The sequence below is a fragment of the Podarcis muralis genome, chromosome 3 (genome assembly GCF_964188315.1).
Source record: "Podarcis muralis chromosome 3, rPodMur119.hap1.1, whole genome shotgun sequence".
NCBI lineage: Eukaryota > Metazoa > Chordata > Lepidosauria > Squamata > Lacertidae > Podarcis > Podarcis muralis.
Genome location: NC_135657.1, coordinates 34,740,854 through 34,760,972, shown reverse-complemented (window position 1 = coordinate 34,760,972; position 20,119 = coordinate 34,740,854). Strand labels below are relative to the sequence as shown.

The window sequence follows — 20,119 nt, the reverse complement described above, 5'->3', positions numbered from 1 at the left end:
CGAACCAGAGCAGCGCACGGATTCAAACCGCCAACCTTCTGATCGGCAAGTCCTAGGCTCTGTGGTTTAACCCACAGCGCCACCTGCGTCCCTTTTTAGTCGGCTACATATGTACTAAAGGCAAATCGTTTTAAAAACTGCTTCACATATGAGAGCCGGTACGTAGGTATCTGCACACTTCAAGTATTCACCGTGTCCCTGTATTGCAAAAGTTGTGTCCTCAGCTGAACAACACACACTGAAGGAGGCTCAGAGGGAAAGTGGGCTGACTTTTAATATAGAGGCAGGCTGCAAGAACGTTGAGGGTTCAGACAAAATCAACAACACGTGCAAAGTGAAGCACACCTGCCCCATGGTGGGAGTTACTCCAGATGAAAAGGAGAGGTCGTTTGAGCGTGCCCAATAAATTTCCACACAGGTAAAGGGTGCACAGGTTTTCTGTACACAGAGAGAGACGGTCTTTCAAGGGCAGTCAGGAAAGCCTTCTGGCCCCTTCTCAGTCTCTCGGATGACCACCCTCCAAATCATAGAACTGCAGAGTTGGAAGCGGTCCTAACGGAGGGGCCATCTAGTCTGACCCCTGCCATGCAAGGAAACTGCTTTGACCGGGATGCCCACCACCTAGAGCCCTCCGCAAGAGCAGTAAGGAGCCCTGTTGAATCAAGTCAAAGGCCAGCGGCGAGCTGGATGCCCCCTAGGGTAGCCCACAAGGGCGACCTGAGTGAAGCGGCGGCGGAGCTCTCTCCCAGCAGCTGGCATCCAGAAGCATCTCGCTTCCGACCCTCCATCCTTCTCTCCCCCTCGCTTGTAATAATAAAAATGCCACATGGCTTTCCAGCCTTTAGGTAGCAGAGCGCGCACAGGCACACACGCGAACATGCAAACTCGGGACCCACTTACCCCCCCGGGAGGGCGCGTGCAAAGGCCGAGCCCTCGAGGACGGTGACTCCCTTCCCGGAACCAAGGTGCCAGGGCGGTGGTTTCCGCGGGGGGACGGTTTGAGAACCGGACGCGCTAAAATGGCGGATCCCGCAAAGGAGGGCTGCGAAGGGATGGGGGATTTCAAGAAGCCGACTCTGCCGCCTCCGTTGCCGCCGCCGCCGCTGCCGCCTCCAACTGGGGCAGAAGACCCCAAGAAGGCAGCGGTTCCCAAAACCCCGCGAGGCCCCGCTCCTCGCCCTTGCCCCCCTCCCGACCTCCCGCAGTACCAGGAGCCTCCGTGGGGAGGGTGCCCTGCCAAGGAAGAGGAGGCCTCGTCCGGCTACAGCCTGGAGGTGGTGAAAGGCGGCTCCGTGCTGGAAAGCGTCCGCTTGGCGGGCCGCAGCTGGCTGCTGGTGGGCCGCGCGCCGGGCTGCGACCTCTCCCTGGCTCACCCGTGTGTGTCCCGCCACCACGCCGTGCTTCAGCGCCGCCCGCCTCCCGCCGGGGATGAGGAGGAGGAGGAGCGAGGCCAGGTCGGGGAGGAAGGGGAAGAGCAGGGCCCCGAGCCCGGGCTCTACGTCTACGACCTGGACAGCGCGCACGGCACCTTCCTCAACAAAGCTCGGATCCCGCCACGCACCTACTGCCGGGTTCGGGTGGGCCACGTCCTGCGCTTCGGGGGCAGCAGCCGCCTCTTCGTCTTGCAGGTAAGGAGAGGGTAATCATGATGATTTATAAGAATAATTTACTATTTATACTCCGCCTGGTTTCCCCAGCCACTCTGGGCGGCTTCCATCAAAATATTAATAACAATAAAACATCAAACATGAAAAACTTCTCTAAACAGGGCTGCCTTCAGATGACTTCTAAAAGTCCGATAATTATTTCCTTGGCATCTGATGGGAGGGCGTTCCACAAAGCGGGCGCCACTACCAAGAAGGCCCTCTACGCCCACCTGTACCTTTGGGTGCAGGTTGTGGTGTTAGTTTCTGTACTGGCCAAGGTGGTGTCTGCGGTGCAATCCTACACACTTTTACCCAGAAGTCCCGACTGCATTCAGGAAGACTTAGAATTGTGGAGCTGGAAGAGTCCACAAGGGTCATCTAGTCCAACCCCATCTTTTGCCCAACATGGGGCACTTACCCACAACCCTGAGATTAAGAGTCCCATGCTCTACCAAGAGTCCCATGCTCTGTCCACTGCCTGGACAGCCTTTCATAAGGGAAAGTGAGGGTAGCATGCCAGATTTAAGATGCTGTGAGCACCTTCAAGCAGGGCATCCAACACCTAATTCCTGCCTGTGGTCCTCCTTCTCAAGGGAAAGAATGGCTGGTGGAGCACCTTCAGACATGGACAAATAACACACACACTGCCTCAGCTTGCTATGGCAAGCAGAATTATTGAAGGCTGGATATAACAAGAGAGTTCTCTGATCAACTAACACAGAAAATAAGAGTGTCTCTCTAGATCAAATGTATTTGCTGTCTTGGTTTGTATTTGGAATTGGAGTTGTTTTTAAGATGTATTCCTTGTTTTATCACTTGCTGTTTGCCACCCTGGGCTCATTGTGGACAAAAGGCAGGATATAAATTTAATAATTGAACAGGTGGCTGCATATTCAAAGAGCAATGCTGTTCACTGTCTATTATACTTGTAACAGGTAATGATGCTGAACTGCACTTGCAGATGTCCCAATTCAAAGTGATGCTTTTGACCTATAAAACCTTAAATGGCTCAGCACCACAATACCTCAAGGACCACCTCTCCCCATATGAACCGACCCAGACCTGTGATAATCATTGGAGGCCCTTCTTTATGTGCCTCCTCCATGAGAGGTCTAGAGGGTGGCAACATGAGAATGGGCCTTTTGTCTGTGGCTCACCTTATGTGAAATGCTCTCCCCAGAGAGACTCGCATTTTCTAGCTGTTTCACCTTATGGTGTAGAAATGTTCTTGGTTCTTCCTTTTAGCGAAGGGAGAGGCTCTGTGTTTCACAGCAACCAATTTAAAGATGAATTAAGAATCTACCTAGCAGCTCATTTATACATATCGCCGAAAAATTGATGCTTTTGAATTATGGTGCTGGAGGAGACTCTTGAGAGTCCCATAGACTACAAGATCTATCCATTCTTAAGGAAATCAGCCCTGAGTGCTCACTGGAAGGACAGATCCTGAAGCTGAGGCTCCAATACTTTGGCCACCTCATGAGAAGAGAAGACTCCCTGGAAAAGACCCTGATGTTGGGAAAGATGGAGGGCACAAGGAGAAGGGGACGACAGAGGACGAGATGGTTGGACAGTGTTCTCGAAGCTACTGCGGGAAGCAGTGGAAGACAGGAGTGCCTGGCGTGCTCTGGTCCATGGGGTCACGAAGAGTCAGACACGACTAAACGACTAAACAACAACACCATTCTATAATAGTTAAGAAACTTGAACTTTAATCCTAACTACATTTGTTAGAGAGTAAATCCCACTGAACTCAATGGGACTTATTTCTGGTAAAGAAACTAAGGTTATAGCTATCATAACTTTTTAACTGGCATTCAGTTTTGTATGTTGTAACTTAATCTGCAGGGACCAGAGGAGGATCAAGAACCGGAATCAGAGCTGACTGTAACCCAGTTGAAAGAACTCCGTAAGCAGCAGCAGGCCAAGTTAGAGAAGACCATGCTGGGTGATGATTCTGATGAAGATCAAAAGGAAAAGGATGAACACAGAAATGAAAATAGTCGGAGTACTGATTTCACTTGTTCCTGGGGACTGGGTAAGTTACAGTATATTGCTGGTAGACTCTTAACACTTACCTATGCTTCATCTTCCACCACTGAAACTTGTGCGGTGTTAGTTCATGGAGCTTGTTTCTGTCTTCTGTTTTCATTGCAATAAAATTATATGTGAATTCCATGTTTACTGAGGACTGGGATTATTTCCTACCAAAAAGGCTGTTCAAAGGCTTTGTACATGTGGCTTTCTTCCACCTGTAGGTATCTGGGCAAGGTTTATCTTGCCACACTCCTAGATCATAAAATGAGACTGTATTTTATTCTCTTCTATACCTACTCTCATTTATAATTTTATTTGCATTTGTTTTTCAGGGGAAGATGCAGAGGAAGAGGAGGGTGAAGAAAACCCTATCGCCATCGAGTTTCAGGAAGATCAAGAAGCCTTTTATTTGAAAGATCCCAAGAAGGCATTGCAAGGTTTTTTTGACAGAGAAGGTATGTGTGTTACCTGTCATGCTTGTCTACTAGTGGTAGGTCTGCTTAGCAGAGCCACTCAAGAAGTTAGTGTGTATACATATAATGCACTGCTTTTAGCATAAAAGCCCTCAAAGCAGCTCTCAACAAAACCATTAAAGCCACAACATATAGAAGAGTGGCAAAAATACTGTACTTCAGATTAAGAAATGAGGAAGTAAGTAATTTCTGGGTGATCCGAAAGGGCAAGCAGGTCATTCTTTAAATATCCTCACCCCAGACCAGCAGTTTGAATTGGTCCCAGAAACAAATGGGGAGCCAATGTAGAGAGGCCAGCTGTTGTGTAAAATATTTCAAATGAGAGGCCCCAGTCAGCAGCCTGGCTACAACCTTCTGCAGCAGCTGCAGTTTCCAGGCACTCTTCAAAGGCAGGCTACTCTGAACTTGTTGCAGTAGTCTGATTAGAATACACCTAAGTCATTTGATTTTGACAAAATCTGTATTTTCAAGTAAAGGTCACAGCTGGTTCACAGGTCAAAAGCTGATTCTTCAGAGGGAGAACTACACTCCCCCAAACAGCATTCCTACTGTCTAAAAGTACTTTTGTCTCAATTTGTTAGCCCAGTCAGCTACATATCCTAGACTCTGGTTCAGGTGTTCCATTTCCTCTCTGGAATCAGATGGAGTTATAAGCCCCATTAAATGTTCCTCACCTGAGGAAAAGGTGGGTACAAAGCAGCTATGGGCCCATCCCTCCAGACCTGCCTTTGCCAACACAAAGTTCCTGCACATTAGCATGGACATTTGAGATAGAGAAGCCTTTTGCCAAATCCCTCTGTGCATCCAAGAATCATGCACAACCCAGGGTTCAGGGTAGGCTATGCATATAGAGGTCTACAACCAAAAGGGTCCCCCTCTCAAATGCCCATGAGTTAGGCCACAGGCAGAGCAGTACAGACCTTTAGGCATTAAATTCAGGAGTAGAGGGCTGGCACACTCCTGCACCCTCTACACAGTCTCCCCCCCCCCCCCCCCCGGTTCAGCTGAACACCTGAATAGAGCTTTACTTTGCTTCTTGATCTTTTAACCTCTTCTGTGTTGCTTACAGTCATCCTGCTTTCTGCAGGAGAAATAAGAAAGAAGCAGATTGGACAGATCTGTCTAGTTATATCCTGGTTTAACTTGAAAGTATTAGTCCCTCCATGGCAATTCTGCTTTGCTCTTGGGGGGTTTTCCACACACACCTTTGTAACCTAGAGTGGTACTAGAAACAAATTAAAGTGATCAACCTATTGTGCTGAAGAACTTCAGGGTGCAGAAGAGGATGGCTGCAGTCCCAAACAAACTTACTAGGAATAAGCCCCATGGAACACAGTGGGACTTATTTCTCAGTAAAAATGAATAGGTTTGTGCTGGCTATTTGGTTTTAGGCTGAGCATGGGATATTATACTTTAATGAAATTCTACTTATTCTATGAGCTACTGCAGCTCATAAAAAAATGTGAGTGCCAATTCATCTTCGGCATTGGTGGGAGACCACTAATTTCCAACATTTAAATTACTTTGTCAGCTTAAGCTCCTTTATGGAAATGAAGCTTAACTGCAGCATTATCTTTGATCTGTACAAAGAAATGTCTGAGAAGTTTGTTAAAGCTTTGATCTAGCAGTGATATATTCACCAGTCTAGATTTCTCTAAATGTGTCTGATTATAGATGTGTCTGAACCACTTACAGATGCAGGAATATCTGTGGAGTTAGAGTGATGGATCATTTTAAGACCCTATTGCTAATTGATAAATGAATCAATATTAAATATAGCATTGCCTTAGGAAGGATTTTTACAGATACTGTGCAGTTAAATTTTAATCCATGTAATTAAACTGCTCCAATTGCTGAAATAACAATGATTCCAAATACTTAGCCAGTTAATAGTTTAATACTGTTACCATTCATAAAAAATTAAAATAATTACAAAGGAGTAAAGAGCAAGAATTTAGGTTAAATGTAATTCAGGCTATCTATTTCACTACAAAACAAAGCTGCTGATAATGTATGCAAGTAAATCAGCTCCTCTCCCTCTCTTTTCTTCCTAGGTGAAGAGTTAGAGTATGAATTTGATGCACAAGGAACTGGCACTTGGCTCTGTAGGGTGAAGTATGTATGTAATAATTTTGTATAGTTATGTCTTTCTGTATGTCAGAGAGGCAAAGAAAGCTGTTATGTCTTGTACATCTAGAATTGGTTTAGAGCAGTTAAATGGAAATGTAAAAATATTGATTCCAATCTCATTTATTGTCTACACCAGAGCTTTCTAAACTGTGTGCCGCCACATGTTAGTGTGTCGGCTGCAATGTGTAGATGCATTGCACAAATGCACCCCAAGCTCCTTTTGGGTCTGGAAAGGGGTTAGTTTAACCTCTGGTTTGCTAGTAAAACTGACTTACTGTGTCACAAAATGATGCATGTCTAAAAAGTGCGTCACCAACATGAAAAGTTTAGAAAGCTCTGGTCTACACTGTATTCTTGTCAAACGATGAGTGGTGTCCAACATCAGTCATACTTAGAGTTGACCTATTGAAATGAATGGATTTAAGTGACTTAACTCAATGGATCTACTCTATGACTAATGTTGGAGGTTGCCAAATGCCTGTTGATTGCAATGGCTCTTACGTTGCCTCTATACTGAGTGTGCTAGAATGGGGGAAATAACTCTGAAAGAAATGAGTGCTTTGTCTTTCAAATAAGCATAGAAGGGATTTGTCATACTATTTTCACTAAAATATTTGATTGTGGTGATAGAGTTCAGGTGTCAACCCCACGAATATTCAAATGCCTTTTTTCCAAAGGTTCACTTGGTTGTATTGGGAAACAAGGATGGCAATAGTCACACAAGGGTTGGCTGAAGAGGTCCGTGCCCTCAACTGGAGTACCCTTTCCAGTTCTGTGCACCATACTTAGAAAGGATGCAGGCAAATTGCAAAGGGCAGCAAAGGCAGTCAGTGTTGTGGAAAACAGATCCAATAAGAAAGGTGGATGGGGAAACCCAGCTAGATGGGTGGGGTATAAATATTAGTAGTAGTAGTAGTAGTAGTACAACTACTACTACTACTACAATAACTGGGTATTATTATCCTGGAAGAAAGAATCCTGAAAAGGGGCATGATAGCACTTGTCAAATCCTCAATGGGCTGTCACAAAAAAAGAGGCCAAAAACATGTTCTGCTACCTGAGATGGCGAGACTAGATCTGATGGCCAAGCCCCAGGAGGGTAGATTTTAGTTAAATTATGAGAAAAAATTGTAAGAGCAAGTCAACAATACAGTCGTACCTTGGTTTTCGAACAGCTAAGTTCTCAGATGTTGTGGCTCCCAAACGCTGCAAACCCAGAAGTGACTGTGCTTCCACGGCTTCTGATTGGCTGCAGGAGCTTCCTGAAGCCAAGCAGAAGCCACGCTTTGGTTTCTGAACGTTTTGGAAGTCGAATGGACTTCTGAAACGGACTCCGTTCGACTTCTGTGGTACGACTGTACTGCCATTTACTTAGAGGTGTGGTAGGTTCCCACTTCCTAGAGGTCTTCAAGTTACACGAGAGTAGATTTCAAGGTGAACATTAAGAAAAGCTCCTTAATAAAAATAGCAGTGTAGGTGATGGAAACAAGCTGGGGGGGGGGGCTTAAACTCACTGCAGGTTTCCAGAAAGAGGCTGAGCAGCCAGCTCTGGATTTCCTGTATTGAGAAGTGAGTTGGACTAGCTGCTGTACAAGGCCGCATCTATGATTCTTTATTTATGGCACTTGATAAGGTTATGTGGCCTTCACCTTATGAAAGCAACGTGCTTCAAATAGCTGGGAAGATTGCTGTCTTTTAGAAAACTGTTTAAAGGATGAAAATTGGGAGTGGCTGCCTGGACCATATAACACCGGTCCTAAAAGATCTTCACAATTCAAAGTGTTGTTGCTGACGATTAAAGCATAGCTGTCAGCTTTTCCCTTTTCTTGCGAGGAATCCTATTTGGAATGAGGGAATTTCCCTTTAAAAAAGGGAAACGTTGACAGCTATGGATTAAAGCCCTAATGGCTCAGCCCAGTATACCTGAAGGAGTGTCTCTACCCCCATTGTTCAGTCTGGACACTGAGGTCCTCGTCTGAGGGTCTTCTGCTGGTTCCCTCACTGCGAGAAGCAAAGTTACAGGTAACCAGGCAGAGGGCCTTCTTGGTAGCGGCACCCTCCCTATGGAATGCCCTTCCTTCAGATATCAAGCTGATTAAGAACTACATAACTTTTAGAAGACATCTGAAGGCAGCCCTGTATCAGGAAGTTTTTAATGTTTGATATTTTATTATGTTTTATATATGCTGTAAGCTGCCCAGCATGGCTGGGACAGGGTATAAATAATAAAATTATTATTGTTACTGTTGTTAAGGAAAAGAGATGAGGCAATGAGATTTCAGTTGAGATTAATAGAAATTGTTACCCATTATCTTCCCGCGAGTGCTCAGTTGATTATATAGTCTACTTCCTATTTTACTATGGGAAGGTCTCCACTGCAACCTGCATGCTTGGCCTTCTCAAGCTGAAAGTTTAAGGCCTAAAGCACTGAAACAGAATGCGTCCAACTTTCGAAAATTCTCCCTCCAGACTGAGACATAATAAGTGGCCGTGGGTGGAAGGCCGTCTCCAACTCCGATTCTAAACCTTGTATAATTAATGTTGAGGTGTTTTATAACCAAAGAGGCCAAGGTTATTTGAAAGAACAGTTCTGAGCAGTACACAAGCTGACACTGAGCAGACATGTCAGGCCATTTGTTGATCTTTCCTTGAACTGCAACCTTCTGAATTCAATAGGCTGCCTATAGATGATGCTTCAGGGAAGCAACTTGTGGCAGAGGCTATTCATACAGGGAAGAAAAAGGAAGCAATGATCCAATGTTCATTGGAAGCCTGCAGGATACTGGATGCAAGGGGTGTGTTGCGGCAAGAGGCAGGTAGGTGGACTAGCCAGAGGCTTTGGCCGCGCAGAATTCTTTTTGGAAATAGTCTTATTGACAAAAGCTTTGAAAGAATTTATTTCTGTAAAATGTGGTGTAACCCTAAGCATTTTTATCTTACTAACTTACTGTACCTCTTATTACCGTGCTTGTATCTTGCTCACCTACAAGGATTGCTGGCATGCCACTGTTTGCATTTTATTTTCACAACTATTGGATGTGGTAACTTCACCATTTGCATACTTGCTTGTTTTTTGAAATGTGCATTAGATCACCTGTCACTAAATCAGAAGTACAGGTGCATAACTGGCTTCAAGCTTTTCTAGTTTTCTTTATGTGTTTTTGTCTTCATTCTTTCTTAGTATCCAGAAAAAGAAAAGCGAAGAATTGGGAAGAGGAAGACTTTTACGATAGTGATGATGACACATTCCTTGATCGGACAGGAGTTATTGAACAGAAACGTCTGAGCAGAATGAAGAAAGCAGGAAAGATCAATGAGAAGCCAGAAACCTTTGATTCATTGGTAGGAACAACTTCAGCCAGGGATTCGTGGTAGTTAGTCGAAATTTGTGCCTGCTGCTGACCCTGTCCCTCCAGGCCAAGATATGGGATATTGACTGATGTTACTGTTGACTTTTGGAGGTTCCCTGAGCGTCTTCAGGGTTCAGAACAAGTGCAGGGGCAAGCTTCCCCCCTCCACCTCAATTTTGAGCTGGGGGCAGGGAAGGTGGAGCTGAGAAATCAGAGGGTCATCTTGCTGTTTCTCTAATATCTCTTAAATCCCAGTGGAAGGCCACCTAGATTCCTCACCTGAGAAGAGAAGATCTTATGCAGAGGCATGGAAGACACCTTTTTGCTTTCTGATTTTTTCCAAAGTCAGTGCAAAGTCTAATAGATTCCTCAGCATTTTCCCACGCTCAGGAGAAGGGATTGTAGCCAACTCGACCACTGTTCACGCGGAATGACTTCCATGAGCACAACGGCATTTGACCTCTCCCCTGCACTTACCTCAGATCTGCTCCAAAGGATTAGGGGAATCCCCAGTGCAGATTTGGAGGAGTGCAAGGGTAAGTCCCATTGCACTTTCAGAAATCGTCTGGTGTGCACAGTGATTTAGTTGGATAGAACCCAAAGCATCTTGCCAGAATTTTAAAAATGCTGCCACCTGAATTATGCTCTCATAAATAATCATTCCTAAGAGTGCTGCTGCAGAGGAATATAAACCACTTTCCACTATCATGTTACTTGTCTGGTATCAAATTTCAGAGGGGTAGCCATGTTGGCATGTTTATTTGTCCAGAAGGAATCATTTTTTGGTCTTCTAAACTGAAGTAGCACAGAAGGAAAACACTTGATTCAGTGTAACAAAAGAACTTAATAATGAGCCAGTGGTGATTATTTAAAATGCTTTCATACCACTGTATAGCCAAAGATTTCTAGGCATTTTACATAAGTTCTCTCTCTCTCTCTCTCTCTCTCTCTCTCTCTCTCACACACACACACACACACACACCCCAATTGCAGGTGGAAAAGTGACAGATAAAAAGCGAAGTTAAAAGACTGAGTTAAAAGTTTCAAGATATTTTGAATGTCTGGTTAAATTTCTTTTAATGGTTTTGTCTGACTTCCATAAGACAAGAAAGTTGCAGCTGGGTCAACCTCCCTTGGGAGAGCATTCCACAATTGGGTTGTTGCTACACTTCCTTGTATTTCTAGGCATTTCACTTTGCCAGCATTTGGGAACACAAAAGGTTGCTACATTTTTATTTTAAAGTTTTGTAAAGCTATTACAGATGCTCATCACTTTTCAATTGTCTCTCTCTGTAGAGTGCAAAATTAGCCGCAACTGAAAGAGAGCTCTCTGAGATAGCAGAGAAGCTGAAATCTTCAAAGACAAGTAAGGCCACATACTTTATTCAAATGTTGGGGTTGTCTGCGTGAGAATAAGGCATAATTAATTTGTCATATTAAGGGTATTTTGTTTCTGTCTTCCACAAATGAAAGACTAAGCCAAGTGTAACAGCATGTTTAAAATTATTTAAAATGCCTAATACCTGCCTTTCTAAAGAAGCTGATCAAGTTAAAACTCTCAAATTCAGTTCTGTGGAAACCATGTTACATTTAGTGGAAGGAAAACAAATTTCATTCTGGGATAAGGAACTTCAATATGGGCAAGTGATAACACACTTTTGGCATAACCTTCAACCTTCTTGCAAGTCCTTTTCCGATCAGCAGTCCTCAAGATGTCCTTGAAAGTTAGTTATACATGCCTAGCAGTATGCCAAAGGAACCAACTGGATCAGGCCCTTCATTTCTTTGTTTAATAGTAAGTCAATTTTTGCACAGATAAACCCTGCATTTTCCCAAATACAGTTACTAGATCAAAGAATTCGAGCACATCTGTAGTCAGAAAGTTGTATTGGGCATCTGTTCCGTGTCGGCTACTAATATTTGGGACCACTACTACCCATAACTATATTGTGATGGCATGATTTTTTCTGTATTTGTATTTCCTTTAGCACAATCGCATTCAGCAGCACAAGATTCTTTGGACGAATTCATGACGGAAATAAAATCAGGATGTGCTTTAGACAGTGTGGCACGCAGAAAGCTTCATTTGCGGACTTTTGAGCTGAGGAAAGAGCAGCAGCGATTGAAAGGATTGATTAAGATTGTTACACCGGCTTCATTGCCGGAGCTGAAATCCCAGTGAGTCTTCATTTTATGGCGTGGTAATCATTTTATATTTTCCTTGTTGAGCTATAGTTCTCTGATGACTACCCAAATGTACATGCAGAGAAGTATGGAGATAGTGGGAGGCAGGTTTTGGCACTGGAACTTCCCAAAGAACTGGTTTCCAAGTCTATTTTGATGTACAACCCTGGTGAGCATTAATTGTGATTAATGGCAGTGCCAACACATAACCTTCAGTCCCCATGGATAGCGGCAGGGGAGAAAGGAATTCTTGTTTGAGAAGGGAGCCTGCAATTCTGTTATCTGTCCCTGATGGGCTTCATTGTCTCTGCACGAGCCCAAGGCCACACCGTGAGGTTTGCAATGAGAAGGAACTTTTTAATGTGGAATCTCCACATGAGAGAGAGAGAGCGCACACAGCAATAGTTCTAGTGCTGGCCCTTCAGAATTTGATACTAAAGCTGTGTGTACGCTACTTATTCTCTTCCCCTCCCTCCCCAAATGTTCTGTAGGCTTGAGAGTCAAGATTCGGAAACTCAGAACAAACCCAAAAAGCTGACTTTACCCATGTTTGGTGCCATGAAAGGAGGAAGCAAGTTCAGACTGAAAACTGGTACTGTGGGGGTAAGTAAAGAAAGCAGAAGCTATGGGTTGTATCAAAACGGGTCCTTCAGCTGACAGGAAGGCTTCTTAGCAGAACAGGAAGGGAAGCCATTTTGACCATGTTCCATCTCCCCTGCTGGATATTGCTTCCCTCCCCATTTTGCTGATTTTATTTATTTATTTTGTCTAGTCAAAGCCAGTGCAAAAGATAGGCTCTATTTAGAAGTTGGATCCATTAGGATGGGCATTCAAAGATAGCTGGATCACATCACTTCTGTGGGCACTAGGAGAAACTATTGTAGAAACAGTTCAGCTTTGGACTTGCTTAGTGAGCTTGTTTATGTTTCGACAAATCTCAGTAAGTACTTAATAACTGCTGTTCAAAGGCACTTTGCCTCATAGCATGGCATATTCTGTTCCACATATCAGTGGCAGATGATATAACAACTACGTTCATGGCAATTTTTGTTTGCCCCACAGAAGTTGCCTGTCAAGCGTCCAGATATACCTGTAAACCTACTAAAGATGAAAGATGAGGGGCCAGAGGAGGAGGAAGAGGAGGAGGAGGAAGAAGAAGAAGAAGAAATGAAGACTGTAAATCAAGGAACACAAAATCCAATGATGCAGATACCAGCACAAGAAACAGTTAGACAGCATAAACGGCCTACCAGTTCTTATGATTGCAGCAGTGAGGAAATGGAATTTGTTCATGGAGGTTAGTCTACTTCTGTTCCCCTTCATTTTGAGGCTCTTAAGAGCAGTAGCGGGGACTGCTGGAATGCTGCTGGAATGCAGTTAGGTTCAGCTATGTTCATTTCCTTAAGTGCCTCTGAAAACCCTGCCCTGAATTCTTTTGAAGAAGTATGGACGTCAAGAGCTTGGTACAGAAGTGCACATTGATGGGGTAAATTTCTTCCTTTGGGCTAAATGGTCTTAAGGCCTTGGGATAAATTGTTCTAGAGAACCTGTGGGACACTGCTGTCTTGGAGTGTTGGGTGCAGGTCTTTCGGACCAGCTCCCTTTCTCCTCAGCTGGCCAGGAGCTAGCATTTGTATGCTAACCACTGCTGTTGGGACTGTACCCTGTGACTTGCACCTAGTGCACATATCTGTGCGGCTGGTTGCAAAAATGGCTGCCCCCATCTCAACATTTCAGGCCATTTCAGAGGACTCTAGTGATGATAGAAAGCATAGGCTGCTCTATTCAGTCTCTCAAATAGTTGCTAATGGTATGTGTAGGCCAGGCTTCCTCAACCTCGGCCCTCCAGATGTTTTTGAGACTACAATTCCCATCATCCCTGACCACTGGTCCTGCTAGCAAGGGATCGTGGGAGTTGTAGGCCAAAAACATCTGGAGGGCCGAGGTTGATGAAGCCTGGTGTAGGCTATGAAGAACTCAGAGATATATTAGTAGCATTGCTATTTTATAAATGTTAGGTTCATTTTGAATAGGAATATTTTCCTTGCAAGGGTCTCTTTAAATTCAAAGTAATAAATTTCACAGGCATCTCCAAAGACAGGAATAATTATTGCATAAATTTCAAGGTAAATTTTCTTAGGTGATGGGGATTTTAGGTTCAGTCTAGTGGGCACAGCACCTTCACACACCAAAATATTGTCCTGAGGCTTTACAGAGCCCTTACGTTCCCACCTTAATCCCTCACCCTTTGGGGAATGCACAGATCCTGCATTAGTTGATTTTGGGAGAAAGGATGAGAAACATGGACAGATCTTCCATTTTGCTTAATGGCCTGATACAGTGCCTGTGCTCAGAAGGTAGCAGGGTTGCTGTGGGTACTGTGTTTTTACTTGACTGGCTCAAACTTTCTGTGTTTTTGTGTAGCACAGTATACCTTCTTTGATAGCTCAAAGCAAGTGAAGTAGCAGGACTCTGAACATTTCTGATCCTCTGGCATTTTGCAGCATCGTTGCTGTGTAAGCCTGTTTTTAGATAGATGATAGATAGATAGATAGATAGATAGATAGATAGATAGATAGATAGATGATACACACATACATACATACATACCTACATAGATACATAGATAGATATGAAAACTAATTTCATTGGATAAAAGCTATTATAGTATAGCATTGCTCAGCTTTTTAAAAGAAATAAAGGCAGTTTAATTGTAAGTTGTTAGAATTTGTTAAGATTTAATCTGCTAGTTCTGTGTTCATTAAAGAATCTGGTTGGCTAAGTCTGCGGGGTTCCATTTTTCTTTTACAGGAGCTCAGCCACAATCACAGCCTTTGAGCAAAGATACAGTGACGCCAGAGTGCAGCTCCCCACTGAATAAATCACAGAAGAAGCCACAAGGTGAGCCAGGTGAGCACGAGAGAAAAATGGATGACAGCACTGGTAGATACAATCATATTCTGTTGGTTTGTACAATTGGAGTGGGAAAATATATTTTAATACTTGGAACATCTTGCAATATAAGATAGCAGTTCCTTCGGCTTGTTTTCTGAACATCTAATCTGTTGTAACAAATAAAGCCACAATGCTTAAATAAAATAATAATCCTGATGAGATACTTTCTTTTTGGCAAAATGCATAAAGGAATTATTTAAATGATCATTGTGTGAAGTTTCCTAGTGTGTTAAAAAAGTTGAGAAAAAGGTTTTTTTAATAGTAATCATATTTTTAAAGGATGAATACTTTTCATTTAAAAACAAGTAACAACAAAATTTAGAAGCATTAAATTTAGAAGGATTAAAATGTATTAAATTTAAATAAGTTGGATGGAATTGTTAAAATTTGGAAAACTAAATATATTTTTAAAAATTAGAAGGAGAATGGAGGAACAGCGCATTTGGAATGTCTCCTTTGTAGTGCTAGGCACATAACTAAAATATTCAGGATTTTCTGGAGAAAGGGGGGAAATAGCAAGCAATACTTGGTTTAATATAGCACTGCTACAGGTATCAAAATTGCTAACCTTTACTTTGTGAGATGCACCCCAAAAGCAGTTTTGCAGTCCTGGCTCTGGCTTGTGTGCATTTTGTTGGTGGGGCCTAAGGAGCCGCGGTGCTTGGTTTTTACAGCTCCCAGGCCCCTTTTTTTTTTTTTTTACACAGGGGATTTATTTGTCTGAAATTTGTTCTGAATAATTTCTCTAAATAGAGTCGGCAGCATTAACATAGTTTTTCTTATTTTTTTCCTAGCACCTGAGACATCTGCAGGAAAGTCCAAGAATAAGAAAACGAACATTGCAAATACGGTGAGTTGGAGGAACTAAAGCATATAGTGTGCACTGTAAGATACTGCATTCCCTACCTGGTGCATTCACAGAATTGCTTGATGCCGGCATTTATGGGAGATGGCGTCCATAAGAGGATAAGGAAAAGATAAGACAGTGCTAGTGCTGTGTTGTCTGGCACCCGTGCAGTCCTCCTGACTTGGCAGAAGGAACTGCTGTCTTCTTGTGCACGGTAGCTGGCCCTTGTGTGGCATAAGTATTCAGGCTGCTAGTAGTGTGGGTGGGCACTGTTGCCTTCTTGTGCTATTGCTGGGCGGGGGGGCAGGTCAACCGCCAAGTCAAAAGCAGCTTGGAGGACCGTTCTCTGTTCCCACTGGCCACGTGCAGCAGCGGTTCAGTTCATTGGTGAGGCCGTGATCGTATAGTGGTTAGTACTCTCTCTGCATTGTGTCTCATGTCAGGCTGATAGATACTGTGCTAGTACAGGGGCGTCCAACTCCCAAGAGACTGTGATCTCCTAGAATAAAAAGCTGGCAGTGATCTACTCTTTTTTGGGGGGACCAAAGATGTTGACCTTTCTTTAGGGGGGCAAGTCAGAGTTGTTGAGCTTTTGGGGGGGGGCAGGTCGAAATTGTTTAGCTTTTTGGGGGTGGCAGGTCAAAAAGTCTCTCACCGGAAGATAGCTCCATCTGCTGCTTTTGCGATCGTATGCAAATGAAGGAGGGGGCAGGGCCAGATGTTGCAGCCGCCGCCCCCCCCCCCCCCGCACACGGAGGAAATAGAGCCCGCAATCAACCGCTAGCTGCTGGGGATCAACCAGTCAATCGCAGTCTACCGGATGGACATCCCTGTGCTAGTATTACCGCTAGATAAGACACAGTTGTGAAAAGATATAGCTGCTGATTATTTTGGAATGGTAGCACAACTCAAGTTGCAGGAAGCTACGCCACTTAATTATAATGCAAATAATTTTGAGTTTTCTTAATACTAAACTGGCAGTGCTTTAACTTTCTCATCTAATAGAAATCATTGGCAGGGCATTGCAGCCAACAAGACTATATGCAGCCGGGCAACAACTGTTGTAGGGGGAGCAGGCTTGTCAACCCCAATTTGCAATGCTGCAATAATGCTTTTTTCTAGCAGCTTATACCTCCCAGTACTTTGTGCCAACAGTATCGTTCTGTTTTATTGTAAGTAACATTAGATTCTCCGCTATAGCATCAAGTATAACCATATGGTGTTTATGTTTGTTAAACTCTTGTTTGTCTTTTGTCACAAACTATGCTCTTTAGAAAGTCTAAGAAAACCCTCTTTGCATAAAGAAAGTGGGGGAAATGGTTTCAAACTTAACACGTCATTCTTTGGCCTAAATAGCCCCTCAAAGCAGTTTACAATCCAATCATAAAATAGAATCTGTCTAAAGCAATTTGAGTTCATGTTCTCAAGATATTCACATTAAGATATTTCCCCAAGTTTAATAATAATAATAATTAATTAATAATTTATTATTTATACCCTACCCATCTGACTGGGTTTCCCCAGCCACTCTGGGCAAAATATTAAAATACATTAATTCATCAAATATTAAAAGCTAGTAGTAATAATAATTTATTATTCAAACAAGTGCTGGTAGAACCTTTTTAAGGGGGTGCATGAAGTTGTGCAGCAGAAAGGGAAGGGAAATGTTAGAATTACAAAGCATCTTTTTTTAATCTATTCTGCAGTCTCAACGCACTCTGTCCTCAGAATATCCAGAAGATGACCCAGACTACTGTGTGTGGATGCCACCTGAAGGTAATTTATAATTTTCCAAAATCATATTTGACCTGATCTATTGGACCTGATCATATTTGACCTGATCTATTGGAAGACAATGCAAAATAGGGGACTTGGGTTGCTGAGAATCAGAAGGGGGTGCATGAAGCTGTGCAGCTGAGCAGAAGGCAGCATAGAGACAGCCACTGGAAATGTCTTGCGTATGGAGTAGTCTAAATAATTTTGCACGACAGAGTCTCTAAATCTGCTCACCTTTGTCTTGCTGAAGTATAGGGCAAGCAGGACAACATCAGGACTAGTCTTGTACACTGATACTACAGTTTCTTTGCTATCCTATGTAATGAGGACGTGGAAGAGCAAGCACAAGCAAATAAAGGATCTAAGCTTGCTCTGTCTGAAGGAAGATTGACATTAGACCTCAGTTCTCCAGATCCCAGAACATTTCCGACTATGTTATTGCTGTTTCTCCCTGCCTGCCTTCCCACCATCCTACTCGGGTCATGCTTTTGCCCTTGTCCCAGCTTGGCCAGAGATAAAGGCAGCAGCGGTGGCACCTGAGGTTTAGGGAGGACACAAGTGTACAAAGGTATCCAGTGTGCCGGCAGAGTACCCTGTGCAAATATGTGCTGCAAAGTTCTATCCTTAAGTCATGCTGATGTACCTGCTGGTGGTAGATGTTCCTCAAGCATAGAACGTCCTCTGTCAGGGCTTGAAGTACTGTTTTGGGGGGACAGGGGGTGGGCTGGTGTGGATGACCACCTGGTCCTGAATGTGGTAACTGTGCCCCTGAAGGACCAGGTTCACAGCCTGGGAGTCATTTTGGACTCACAGCTGTCCATAGAGTCAGGTTAATTCTGTGTCCAGGGCTTCTGTCTACCAGCTCCATCTGGTATGCAAGCTGAGACCCTACCTGCCTGCAGACTGTCTCGCCAGAGTGGTGCATGCTCTAGGTATCTCCCGCTCTACGTGGGGCTACCTTTGAAGGTGACCCGGAAACTACAATTAATCCAGAATGCGGCAGCTAGACTGGTGACTGGGAGTGGCCACCAAGACCATATAACACCAGTCCTGAAAGACCTACATTGGCTCCCAGTATGTTTCTGTGCACAATTCAAAGTGTTGGTGCTGACCTTTAAAGCCCTAAATGGCCTCGGCCCAGTATACCTGAAGGAGCGTCTCCACCTCCATCATTCAGCCCGGATGCTGAGGTCCAGCGCCGAGGACCTTCTGGCAGTTCCCTCACTGCAAGAAGTGAGGTTACAGGGAACCAGGCAGAGGGCCTTCTTGGTAGTGGCGCCCGCCCTGTGGAACGCCCTCCCATCAGATGTCAAAGAGATAAACAATTACCTGACATTCAGAAGACATCTTAAGGCAGCCCTGTTCAGGGAAGTTTTTAATGTTGATGCTTTGTTGCTTTTTTATTCTGTTGGGAGCCACCCAGAGTGGCTAGGGAAGCCCAGCCAAATGGGCAGGGTATAAATAATAATAATTATTATTATTATTATTATTATTATTATTATTATTATTATTACTTAGAATGACTTAAGCGGTCAGGTAGAAAGAGAGGGGAGTTTGTATGTTCCAAGGTCTCCAACTGGAATGCATAGTTATCAAGAATGCTCATCAATCAATTGAAGTAAACAAATGAAACTTAGAATCGTTACAAACTGTTATGGTTTCTTAATCAGCAAAACTCTCTTGTCCCATCTCCCCCCACATCTAAAGGGGGACTCGCTATTGCCTTTATCCACAGGTCCAGCCAACCATTTCACTCCCTTTTTTGGCTTTGCAAATGTCCTTTTGCTTCTCACATACTTGCTCTGTGTCCCCATGAATATTCCTACACCTTTAGTTACTTCCAACCTCTGCAGAATAATGTAAAAAAACAAAAACAAGCCATCGACCATTAGTGGAGGTCACACCTGGATGATGTCTAATATAAGTCCCTATCTCCCTCTCCTTGAAATGGACATTGACCTGTTGCATAACCAAAATATTGCACCTCTGCTGAATCCCATGTCAGGAAAGCTTTTCCAGTGGTACCTTGGGTTAAGAACTTAATTCGTTCTGGAGGTCCATTCTTAACATGAAACTGTTCTTAACCTGAGGTGCCACTTTAGCTAATGGGGCCTCCCGCTGCCGTGCGATTTCTGTTCTCACCCTGAAGCAAAGTTCTTAACCTGAGGTATTATTTCTGGGTTATTGGAGTCTGTAACCTGAAGTGTCTGTAACCCGAGGTACCACTGTACACTGCTTGTGATTCACTTAACACACTGCCCAGTATGTAGGGTCTAGGTGACTGTGACTTGCCGACTATTTCTGTTTCTCTGTATATTGTTTTTACTCCTGGGCACAAGGGAGTTTTTTGAAAAGGGAAAAAGAAACGCTCTAATCTTCCTCTTTTGATGCAGGTCAAAGTGGTGATGGTAGAACTCATCTGAATGCAAAATACGGCTATTAAACTTCAGGTGTTGGCTTTGAGAAGTGAAGGACTATAGTACCACAATCACTACAGAGTAGAAGACTCCATTTACATGGCAAGCAACAAACTTTTGCTCATTGTGTTTAAATTCCTTTTAATGATTCCTGAGCCTTGCCACACATGCTTCTTCCCCCACTGAACGTGAATTTGTGTATATTGTGCATCAAAGTGTGTATATAGTAGTGAAAGCTATGTATTTACAAAGCAAACTTGTCTATAACAAGGCTGGCTTTTTACAATAAAAACTAAGAATCCAA

The 20,119-nt window shown here is 43.6% G+C and overlaps 2 protein-coding genes across 7 annotated transcripts in view; one reads left to right on the top strand and one right to left on the bottom strand.

Moving 5' to 3' along the window:
• SUPT7L (SPT7 like, STAGA complex subunit gamma) overlaps positions 1-1,463 on the bottom strand; it is a 15,260-nt gene extending 13,797 nt beyond the window's left edge. Inside the window, exon 1 of one of the 5 annotated variants that reach the window (XM_028724426.2) lies at positions 1,374-1,463. The gene's annotated coding sequence lies outside the window, so the exon portion shown is untranslated. Of the gene's footprint in view, positions 1-349; positions 485-900; positions 1,039-1,208; positions 1,347-1,373 lie in introns of those variants that run through there. The other 4 variants (XM_028724424.2, XM_028724425.2, XM_028724423.2 and 1 more) reach the window with 4 other exon arrangements.
• Positions 1,020-20,119, top strand: SLC4A1AP (solute carrier family 4 member 1 adaptor protein). 2 transcript variants are annotated; one of them, XM_028724422.2, is made up of 14 exons: positions 1,020-1,628; positions 3,495-3,684; positions 4,016-4,138; positions 6,211-6,271; positions 8,963-9,102; positions 9,468-9,628; positions 10,933-11,002; positions 11,625-11,814; positions 12,312-12,423; positions 12,883-13,117; positions 14,632-14,721; positions 15,570-15,625; positions 17,329-17,398; positions 19,792-20,119. In XM_028724422.2, exons 1-14 carry the CDS (start codon positions 1,020-1,022, stop codon positions 19,839-19,841), a joined length of 2,157 nt encoding a protein of 718 aa, XP_028580255.2. In that variant the 3' UTR covers positions 19,842-20,119. The 2 variants fall into 2 exon arrangements, with proteins under 2 accessions (XP_028580255.2, XP_028580254.2); XM_028724421.2 differs by having other exon boundaries at positions 14,632-14,730.

What these genes read in the sequence shown, in the direction of transcription:
- SLC4A1AP (XM_028724421.2), top strand. Translation starts at nt 1,020, where the DNA reads ATGGCGGATCCCGCAAAGGAGGGCTGCGAAGGGATGGGGGATTTCAAG. An exon ending in TGAAAACTGGTACTGTGGGG is followed by an intron (nt 12,424 to 12,882) that starts GTAAGTAAAGAA and finishes TTTGCCCCACAG; the next exon opens with AAGTTGCCTGTCAAGCGTCC. An exon ending in TGTGTGGATGCCACCTGAAG is followed by an intron (nt 17,399 to 19,791) that starts GTAATTTATAAT and finishes CTTTTGATGCAG; the next exon opens with GTCAAAGTGGTGATGGTAGA.